The following is an 11,407-nucleotide window of genomic DNA, read 5'->3' as shown; positions in this document are numbered from 1 at the left end:
AAATTGAGTCGATACACAAACAATCCAGGTCAATCTCATTGGGTGGCAATGAAACGAATTTTGGGATATTTAGAACATACCCAAGGCTTTACTTTGCACTACAGTAAATATCCTATCGTGATTGAGGGATACTGTGATGCAAATTGGATCACCGATTTAGCTGATTCAAAGTCCACAAGTGGATATGTATTTACTATTAGTGGAGGAGTGGTATCTTGGAAGTCGTCCAAACAAACTTGTATTGTCCGCTCTACAATGGAGGCTGAATTCATAGCCTTAGATAAAGCTGGTAAAGAAGCTGAATGGCTCCGGAATTTCTTGGAAGACATTCCATTTTGGCCTAAACCATTGGCATCAATATGCATACATTGCGATAGCCTAGCTGCAATTGGAAGGGCTGGGAGCGTTATGTATAATGGTAAATCTCGTCATATACGACGAAGACATAAAACTGTTAGGCAATTACTCTCTAGAGAAATTATCATGATTGACTATGTAAAGTCTAGTGATAATGTATCGGATCCACTAACAAAAGGCCTAACTAGAGAGGTAGTTGAGAAATCATCAAGGGGAATGGGACTATGACCGAGAACAAGTCATTGTGGCGGTAACTCTACCTAGAAGACTGAAGATCCCAAGATCTAGGTTCAAGGAGATCAAATAAAGTCATTAATGATAGTTTAATATTGTCAACTAAAATTTTGGTCCATTCTCGTGATGAGACAATGTTCAGTACCAAGGATAAAGTATTAAGGCTTTTTAATAATTTCTAAATTTGATACGGGGTATATCAAATAGTGTATCTACGAGATGACATGTTTAAGAATCACCTATGTAAGTGTGAAGTGTTAGCCGCTTCAAGGAGAACTTTGTAAGGCCAGTTCTCTACGCACTTATGAAATCAGGCGGTGTTCATGGCTGAAACGAACACAACAATGAGAACCAAAGACGGTTAAGGGTTGGTTGTGTGACTTATGGTTGTCTAGGTATACACCAAAGTTCGACGGTTCAAAGATATCAAATCTACCGATTGACCGAGTATATCCGACATAAATTCACTACGGAAAGTTCAAAGAGAAACCTACTTATCCAGATGCAATTAATCCTTGCTTGCGAATCACACAGTTTTTCATGCATATTTTCGTAATATAGCCATTCCCCATTCATGTGGGGGAGTGTTGGGTTTTTAAGTATATTAATACTTAAAAGAGGGTGAATGGAAAATGGATGGAAAATAAAATATTTGAGTTTCATTTGAGATTCCCTCCTTGATGAAGGAAATTGTCCCATATTGGAAGAGGAAGAAGTTTTAAATGGGTATATAAGCAATTGCTCTTCTTCTAGCTCTTAAAGAGTTGAGAAGAAGGCAAGCCTCGCGCCGTCGTCGTTGTCGCTCGCTCGGCTCGGCTTCGGCTTCGGATTTGGATTTGGTCAAATGATTGATTGATTAATTTTTTGGACCAAATTTGTTTGTTAATAGTAAATATTAACAAAAATATTATTAAATATCTGTTTTAATAACAAAATATTAATATTAAATCCAAGAATATTAATATAAAACCAATCGTTTTCAATTTTCCATTTTCTGTTTTTGTAACAGATAATTAACTACCATATTCAATTTTCCCTCTTTATTTTACCTCTTTATTGTTGAGTAAATAGCCATTTATGTTATGACATTTATGATATGGCCTTTTTGCATAAACAACCATTCTGAAGAGTTGCACCTCTTCAGATTTCAGCCCAACTTTAGCTATAAATACAAGTCCATTCTCTCAGATTTTACATACGATTTTCTGAGTTCTCCTCATTTCTTCTACATACTTTTAACATCAAACAAAGCAACAGTAAGTGTGATTTTCTACCGAACATTGTGTTCGGTGAAACACTGGGGTTTGAAGTACCACTACACCAGTGTGTAATTCATTTTATCCTGGGAGGAAATAATTCATAACCTTGGGTACTAGGAGGGGATTAAATTCCTTAAGGAAACACTGTGAATTCAGTGGGTTCAGATTAATTTGTGTTTCGTTTATGTTGTTTTATCTTTTCCAGAATTAGTTTACAAATACAGTTTACTAACAATGATAAGCTGCAAAAGTACTAGTAAAATCACAAATCTTCTTTTGTTTTCGCCACTTATTACGAAAACAAGGGTCAAGAAGAGGTGGTAATAAGCTTGATAAACGTGGTTGTACTCAAATGTCATCCAACTCTATCACCTTTTTTTTGCAGATCCACATCTTTTGTTCAGGATTTACTACATAATGATATATTAGGGAAACTCCACCTTCGGCATGTAATGGTGTAGTAGCTAGTAGCAGTAACTCTCCCAATCTCACATTTTCTCCGGTTCATAGTCTTTTGGAGAACCATGTAATATCACCAAACATTACTCCCTGGATATTTTCTAGTTAAGTAGTAGTAATATTTACACTTTCTTTAGAATTCCGACCCCCAAAAAAGAAGAAGTGGTAGGCATAAAGAATGACGAATCGAAGTTCTCAAAGATATGCAATTCTTAAAATATTTTTGCAATTCAAGAGAATGATAGTTTTCAACTATAAGTTTCAGTCTGTGCGTACAAAAAACTGTTGATGTCGTTAACTTTTTCCTAACGTCATAATAATCTTTATAATATCATAAATTTCACGAGGGCCACTAAAATATTTTCCGATTGACTTAGGAGACTTGAGTTAAATTTAGTTCTACGACTCTTTAACAATCATGCTAACAAACACCTCAAACAATAACTAAGAGCATGTTTGGAAAGCCACCTAGGAATTGGATTTGAGTGTAAATGGAAGTAATTACACAGTTTGTCATGTTTGTTTGGCCAATTAATTACTTGGTCAGCATGGAATTGGGTGTAATTTGAGATGTGTAATTACACTCTCCAATTCTCAAGGGGAAGGTGAAAATTGGTAGTAATTACACTGCGTAATTATAAAGTTGCTTTTTAGTTTCTTGCCTTTTTTGTTTTTATTTTAATTTATTTTCTTTATAACTTTTTATTTCTATTATTTTACTTTTTAATTTTATTTTTACTTTTAATTTCTTTTGAAATTTTAAAATATATTTTTCTTTGTACATTATTTATCTTTTATTTCTCTACATTTACTTCTTGTGAATCCGTGTAATTGCTTATATTTTATTTATTATTTATTTTATTATTCTATTTTTTGAAACTACATCTTCTAATACTTGAAATAATGAGTCATTAACAAACTTGCCATATAATAAGTGATACTATTAAAGTGGAACTGCGTTGTTGAATGTGGCTATAAACTTATTGTGTTTCCTAATCTTAAATTGTAGTGGAACTTACTATTATTATGTTGGAATTTGACATATGTTAAACTAATTTATTTTATTTTTTTTGGATTTTGAAATTGTGTTATTTCATGGTTCCAATTTACTTGTTTTAGTAGTATTGGCTCACATTGCATGTTGTTCATTTTTTAGTTAGAGTTAATAGATTAGTATTGTCAAATATTTGAATAATGTTATGACATTATATTTATAAATATTAATTTATTTTATCAAACATGAACTCCATGATGTTCTTATAACACAAATATTTTTAGTTTTTGTAAGTATCTAAACTAAATATTAGTAATTTAAAATATATATATATAAATTATTTTTACAATATTAGTTATAAATATATGATTATCAATTAATGTATATTCACGAAAAAATATATATCTTAAATACCAAATATAATATCATTTATACTTATAAAAAATCATAGGTATACATTTATTATATTAACTTTTAAATTTTTATAATTACTTCATTTTAAATTTAATTTAACTGCGTAATTACACTTGTGCAACCAAACAGTAAACTTGTAATTACACTATGACAAATAAACAGGTTGTCGTAATTACACAATTATTTAATTACTAGACTGTGTAATTACTACCCTAGTAATTACACCAATTCCAATTACCTAGTGGCTTTCCAAACATACCCTAAGAGTAGTCCTACCCAGATAGCCAAGGTAGTTTCATAAAGAAAAGCAGCAGCTGCAAATGATGAATGTTAAATATGGCAAAAATCTATACTATGTAAATATGAAATGATTTCCACTAGTTAGGATGTTTATTAAGAAAGTGCTGATTTTGTTCAAAAAATATTTTTACTTAGTTAATTATTTTCAATCAAATATACTATTAGAGTAAAGGGTTTTGGTTTTAATAAATATATTTTTTAAATATTAAAGGTTGATAATGTGTTGAGTGTTGGCTAGATTACTAATATGAGTTAAGATTTGAGATAATTGTGAAGGAAAATAACTTTTTCCCAAATTAATAAAAAATATTTTCACCTTCTGATAATAAATAATTTTTTTAAAGAAAATTCATTAAGTAAACAAAATATAATTATTTAAGATTTAGTCACATCAAATCATCGAATGAGAGCCTCGGCGTAACTGGTAAAGTTGATGTCATGTGACCTTCTCCAGAAGGTCACGGGTCAAGCCGTTGAAACAACCTCATGTCCATGTATGGACCTTCCCACACATGGCGACAAGTATTTAGCGGGAACTCACATTGAAAGTGCTTTGCAATTCTTATTATTTTTTATTTATTTCTAGAGCTTGGTACACTTTTTGAGGTGCAATTTCAATATTTTTTTTTTCTGTCTTTGACGTCTAATGTAATTCTTTCTATTGCAGTTTCTTCAATTTTTAATAGTTCTCGTCCTATCAAACAAAAGGATTTTTTTAATATTTTATGGAAACCAAAAGTGTTCACGTTTGGCAAATTTATTGATCAAAACTACTTAAGAATATATTTAAGGTCCTATTTCGAGTCGACCCAAACATAAGGGACCATTTTTGTTATATTCTCCAATAATATCATGCCATGCCTCGGAAATCACACACAGCAAATTCACTGTCCATTTTATAGGGTTTCCTCTTACTCCTCGGGAGAATACTGCCGGAGCTCCGTTGACCACCACTGTCACCGGCGAAGGACAATTCATTTCCGTTCCTGAAGCTCAGTCATTTCATTGACGGAGGTTTTCCAATCGATTTGGTAACAAGGTATGAAAATGTAGAAAAAGCGGACTTGTTTTCACTGTCAATTTTGTTACTTTTTTACTAGCAGCGTCTGCTTTTTTGCAACGAATTTGTGTAATTGTTTCTTGCTTTCTGCTCTTCTGAAACAGTGACAGTTCTCTTTTCTTGCCTTCCTTCATTCGGCATTACTGGGTTTATTTCATCCAAATTATAAATAATTCAATCTTAAAAAACAAATCCTCAAAACTAGATAGGTGTTTAGACAATATTTGAGTTGATGTTGAAAAAGAAGAGTATTTGAAGTTGAAGTTGGAAAAGTTTATGGAAGTTTGAAATTGTGTTTACACATAAACTTATGTTTTATCAAAGTTGTAGATTTGTGCGTCAAAGCTCGTATCTCACTTGAAATGCACATTCAAACCAGTATTCTTACACAGTCAGCGTGAATCTCGATATTATTTTTTTTATAAGCAATTGAGATATCTTATTGATGTGAAAACCAGCAATAAGGAATGCTGGAGAAATGTAGATCCAAAAGGAGATAACTTTACAAAGTGTTTAGAGAGTTAAGAAAATCAATCATGGCTTCAGATTCCAAAACATCGACCCAAGCCATATTTATGCCAAAAGTTGAGCAAAAATAAACATTTGTGTATAAGGTTAATAACATTCTCCTTCTTCTCTTCAAAAACTCTAGCATTTCTTTCCTTCCGAATCACCCACCAAAGTACTGCCAATATAGTGTTCCAGATTCGAAATGGTTCTTTAGACAAAACCCTTTTATGCCATGCATGAAGAATGTCCAAAGCAGAATTTGAAGAACGTCACCCGATGCCCAAGCATTTAAAAAGAAATTCCATATTTGATAATTAAGGGTGCTTCTTACTCAAAATAATGTGAAAAGCAGAGGTATTCCTTTGTGCAATAGATGCTACTTATGCCTGGCAGAAGACAAAAATGTAGATCATTTATTTATGCACTGTCCAGTAACTAAGCGTGTTTGGGAAATGTTTTTATGAGTTTGGAATTGTTTGGGTGAAGCTTATGTAAGTAGGGGAAGGTGGAGAGTTATGGACTCTTATGTACACTGTTCTACACCATCCCTGATGGTTAGTAACTCCTTTATCTCTAGTTTTCTGTGCTTGTCAGTGCTTTGCACCATATTTATGTATGTGTATTTGTAACCTCTGCCACCATGTGCTGCTTTTGACATCTTCTGGTGTATATTGTCCTGAAGTTGTTTGTTGGCTTTTAACTTGATTTGCTTGTTATTTGTTTGTATTATGTTCTTCTCTGAAAATTGACTCTTGCTTTGTGTTTCAATCAGATGAGCAGCTCAGATGAGGAATCAGATTTCAGTGATTCTGAGATTAATGATTATATAGAGAAACCTTATCAAGAACTGAGAACTGGAAAATACAAAGTGAAGGGTCCAAATGGGTCTCTCAGATGCCCCTTTTGTGCTGGGAGGAAGAAGCAAGATTACAAGTACAAGGAACTCCTTCAACATGCTTCTGGTGCAGGTAAAGGTGCTCGTTTAGGTGCAAAACAAAAAGCAAACCACTTGGCACTTGCAATGTACTTGGAATCTGACCTAGCTAATGAGGCTGAGCCAGTACCCCCACGTGCTGTCACACCAGAGCGCACAGAAGCCGAGCAAACAGAAGTATTTTGCTGGCCTTGGACTGCAGTTGTTGTCAATATGTCAAAAGAAACAGCAGATGGAGAATCTGTGGACAACAAGGAGTATTGGTTAAAAAAATTCTCCTTGTATAAGCCCTTGGAAATTATGCTTTTCCATGATAACCAAGTGCTGGTGTCTGAAGCTATTGTGACTTTTGATAGGAATTGGACTGGTTTCAATAATGCAATGGAATTTGAGAAATCCTTTGAAGCTAGGCGCTGCAGTAAAAAGGAATGGTGTGCCCATAAAAGTTGCCCCAGTTCAAATATTTATGGATGGGTTGCTCGGGAAGATGATTTTAGAGCAGAAGGGGCAATAGGAGAATACCTCCGTGGAAAGGGGGAGTTAAAGACTATATCTGACCTGATCAAGGAAGAAACCCAGGATAGGAATAAGGTTGTAGCTACTCTAGCTAACGAGATTGATATGGAAAATGAAAATCTGGATGAGCTGCAGATACAGTTCAATTTAAAGACGTTGTCTCTTAGGCAGATGCTTGAGGAGAAAGACATACTACATCGTTCTTTCTTTGAAGGTTCCCAGTCATAAACCCATCCATTTTACTATTTTCATTTCACTGTGCAATTATATGTGATAATTATGTTCCTTCTTTTATGTGTTAGGAAATTTGACATTTTCCACTGATATGATGAGAGTATTTGGACTTGAAATTATACATCACACATGTTCTCTATTGACATGTTTCCTTTGTTTCTACATGTCAATTACTTTTAAATGTCTCCAGGATTGCTTTAAAAGAATTCTAAGGGACTCTAGGCCATCGGTTTGATATAAATCAGGAATTCAAGAAAGTCTGTTTCTGGAGAAAGAAATAGGACTAGTATTTTTGTATTTTGTGGTTAAAGAAACTGCTATCGTGCCTCCTGTATAACTGGTATCTAAAATACAGAAACAAGGAAGATGCAACGCCTTGCACGGGAGCATGTACAGAAGGTCCTACATGAGCAGGAGATGTTAAGTGTTGAACTGGAGAGGAAGAAGAAGCAGCTAGATATTTGGAGCAGAGAATTGAACAAACGTGAGACCTTAACTGAAAGAGAAAAGCAAAAGCTGGATGAGGAGAAGCAAAAGGTGATCAAACTTCTAATATCAGTCAAAGTTGTCTGATATTTTACATTATTATAATGTAGGTAGTTACACTCTTCTGGATTTTGGTGGTCAGCTTACTTACGGATGTATATTGTGTGAAGTAGAATAATATGCTGAAGCTTCCTATTCTTTTTTAGAAGAATTTGTTCTGGAAAATACATTCAATGCTTTTCTTGTTTACATCTTAAGGATCCTGAACATCGTTTGTGGACTTTCAGAATGACGTAAGAAACTCAGCACTTCAAATGGCCTCTGCAGAACAAAGGAAAGCTGATGAGAATGTGTTGAGACTAGTTGAAGAACATAAGGTGCTGCATTCATAACCCCCCACCCCCCCACCCCGTCCCCCGCGTCTGTGTACACGCACACTCGCGCGCGCACACACACACATTTGCTCCCGCAAAAACCTGGCAATGGGGTTTCTGCTACTGTTCTTTACAAATAGTCTTCACTCGAGTTATTTCAATACTGTTTTAGTCATTAGTGCTTTTACATGTGCAGAGAGAGAAGGAGGAAGCTTTGAGAAAGATACTTGAGCTAGAAAGAGAGAATGATACCAAGCAGAAGCTGGAAATGGAAATTGCAGAACTTAAAGGAAAACTAGAAGTTATGAAGCATCTAGGAGGTGACGACGATGCAGCTGTGCAAAATAAAATCAAGGAGATGAACGAGGAGCTGGTTGGGAAAATGGAAGAAATGGACGACTTGGAATCCTTGAATCAAACCCTTCTAGCGAAGGAGCGCAGGAGTAATGATGAGCTACAAGATGCTCGGCGCACGTTAATTACGGTATGATTCAGTATTAATGGCAATATGGCAGTAAGATTTTTATGTTATGAGATGCGGTTAAAAACCTTGTTTGGTGTTGGAGCTTCTTCTTGTTAAAGCACACTGCCTTTTGGCTGCTTAATCATCATCTTTTTAGGGATTGAATGAGCTCTTGACCAGCGGGCGCTCCCATATTGGGATAAGACGAATGGGGGAAATCGATTCAAAAGCATTTCAGAATGCATGCAAGCAAAGGTTCCCAAATGAGGAAGCTGAGATCAAGGCTTTAGAACTGTGTTCTCTTTGGCAGGAAAAAATAAAAGACTCTGATTGGCATCCATTTAAAACTTTCATGGTTGACGAGTCCAAGGCTGAGGTTTGTCCCTTATGCCTATTTGTTTTATTATGTTACTGCTGCCAATATTATTCCTTTTAGGTTAAGAGCTGTGCATTGCACATAAAGGTCTGACGTTTAAAGAAGGAGGATTTTTTTGAGAAGGTAAAGTAACTTTTTTAGTGTGGGGAAATTCCCATATGCCATATACAAGAAGTATATCAATAGTTAGACTGTTGGAGAGCCTACACAAAAATATGTTTCTCTACAACATACACCCAATCTCATGTACAAATATAATCCTCATGGGTACTAAAAAGAATGAGGGGCTTCTCTTGCTGGCTATTAGTTTCATGGTCTTCTCAACGACAGTCGTCTTTTATCTTTGGGTAAAGGTGGCAAAACTTAATTAGACCATAATCTTTAGTTACGTAAGGTAATAGCAAAAAGAAGAAAAGAAAACCAAACCCCTATTTGATGCCAGCCAAAAGAGAATAGTTGTGAACCTGTCCCCTAAATTTGGTATCCTAACTGCTCCACAACGATCTGAAAGAGAGAGAAGCATATTTCTTGTCATATTGGCTGCCATTTTGAGTATCTAATTAATTTTGCAACTAACTGCAGAAAGTGATTGATGAGAATGATGAAGCTCTAAAAAAGCTCAAGGAGGAATGGGGGGATGAAATTTACAATGCGGTAACTGAAGCTCTAAAGGAGATTGAGGAATACAATCCCAGTGGCAGATATGTGATCCCTGAGCTGTGGAATTTCAAGGAACAAAGGAAGGCTACACTAAAGGAAGCAATCAGCTTCATTTTCAAGCAATTAAAGACACATAAGAGGAAGAGATGATAACAAGGTGCTCATATATTTTCTTCCATTTCTGTCAAATGGAATATCTGCTTACACCTTCACTTGCTCTGTTTCATGCATTGTAGTGCAGTATCTTGTTAGTGGTTCATTACATAGTTGCTGATGATGTAGGAGACTCTTCGGCAACAGATGCTATGAGAGTTTAGGTGGTGGGAATTGGACGTCTCTTGCTATTAAATTAGTCTGTTGCTAGCACTTAAATATTCTTCATGGCGGTTGTAAAATTTGTACCACTGACCAGTAAGATGATTTTCCGTGTAATTGGACTAGGGACGTTCTAAATTGAAGATTGCTGAATCTCAGATTAGCAAATGTGTGAAATTGAAAAAATTTACATAAGACCCACCCCTAATTACAAAAAAAAAAAAAAAAAACACGGTGCTATTCCACTTTCAAAATATAGCAACAAAATCTTCGCATAATATATGCCACCTCCAACAAAATCTACATAGGGATTTTAAGGATATGATTCTTATCTTTTCTCTCAGATTGTTCACAAAATCTAATTCTAGATTACAAATTGATTTGGGAGCTGTAACGGTTGAAAACTTCAAGGTTCCTTCTGCTCTGGGTTCTTTCACTTTCCAAATCTAAAGTTAAAAAAACAATTTAACTGAAGAACCACTGTTTGTTGCTGGGAAGTTGCTTTTGAATTACTTTTAAACTTAAAAACATGGATAGTCACTGTTTTGGTGATTAAAACATGTATAAACACATCAGTCGCCTCTAGTGAAGCTTCGAAGCTGAAATTTGGGTTTGCAAATTAGAAATCATTTTCGACTGGTTGTTGTTTCAAAAGTTTGTAAACATCTGGAAGAGCTTACATCTTAAGTTTGGGACGACTTGGTGCATTGTACTTCGAGGTTTAAAAGAAAAATCTCATGTATGTCACTTGTCTAATTGGAACAAAGTTCGTGTAATATACGTGCTCATTAGGAACACCCCTAAGTTCAGGTGTCTAAATAAAAAATTGTGTCAACTTTAAGTGTCTCCATATGTATTCAGCCTATATATATATATCACATGTTTGTTGTATGTATGTAATATTGATAGACATGACATACACCTACATACAAGACATACATAGTTGTATTCTTCAAAATCTCGACTTCGAATTTTTCTTATATCAAAACCAATTCGAATTAGTTTTAAATGCACTCAAACTTCAAAATCGACGACTCCAAGCCATTTCCAACAAGATCAAGCAACACCCGCCTGATTTTCGACACAAACGTTTGAGTGTAACTGAAATCAGATGAAACTTCAACTTGACAATGGTGGAATCATATCTTTTTCTCAAATATGGCTTCCCAGTAGAGAATATCTAATAGAATCACTTAGATTTCTCACTTCGAAACTCAAACACAAATCTCCAAAACTCCTCAGAATCTCAGATCTCAAATTTCTTTTATCGATTAATCAATTGAGTGCTTTGTACGCAAAGATAGATGAATTGGATGGAGAGTGTGAGCATGTGATTTTTGCCTTAAACGAAATACTCCTATAAAATCCCAAGAAAATAGGTTTTCTGTTAATTATTTGCCATTTTAGGAATTTTTGTAGGATTTTCTTAATTATTTGCATTTCTGTGCATGTTTAATTTTTA

General features: G+C 34.7%; 1 protein-coding gene across 4 annotated transcripts; it reads left to right on the top strand.

The window, feature by feature from the left end:
* Positions 1-4,870: 4,870 nt before the first annotated feature.
* Positions 4,871-10,098, top strand: LOC104215308 (factor of DNA methylation 1-like). Of its 4 annotated transcripts, none has more exons than XM_070160159.1 (8): positions 4,873-5,056; positions 6,360-7,251; positions 7,627-7,808; positions 8,045-8,134; positions 8,328-8,615; positions 8,752-8,970; positions 9,553-9,787; positions 9,913-10,098. In XM_070160159.1, the coding sequence occupies exons 2-7, from the start codon at positions 6,360-6,362 to the stop codon at positions 9,778-9,780; spliced, it is 1,899 nt and encodes a 632-aa protein (XP_070016260.1). In that variant the 5' UTR covers positions 4,873-5,056; the 3' UTR covers positions 9,781-9,787; positions 9,913-10,098. The 4 variants fall into 4 exon arrangements, 3 of the variants coding, with proteins under 3 accessions (XP_070016260.1, XP_070016259.1, XP_009763380.1); XM_070160158.1 differs by having other exon boundaries at positions 9,867-10,098; XR_011402904.1 differs by lacking the exon at positions 9,913-10,098 and having other exon boundaries at positions 4,871-5,056; positions 8,752-9,093; positions 9,553-9,767.
* The last annotated feature ends 1,309 nt before the right edge of the window (positions 10,099-11,407 follow it).

This window comes from Nicotiana sylvestris, chromosome 10, assembly GCF_000393655.2.
Source record: "Nicotiana sylvestris chromosome 10, ASM39365v2, whole genome shotgun sequence".
NCBI classification, from domain to species: domain Eukaryota; kingdom Viridiplantae; phylum Streptophyta; class Magnoliopsida; order Solanales; family Solanaceae; genus Nicotiana; species Nicotiana sylvestris.
Note: the sequence above shows the minus strand (reverse complement) of the source record. Positions and strands in the feature narration are given on the sequence as shown.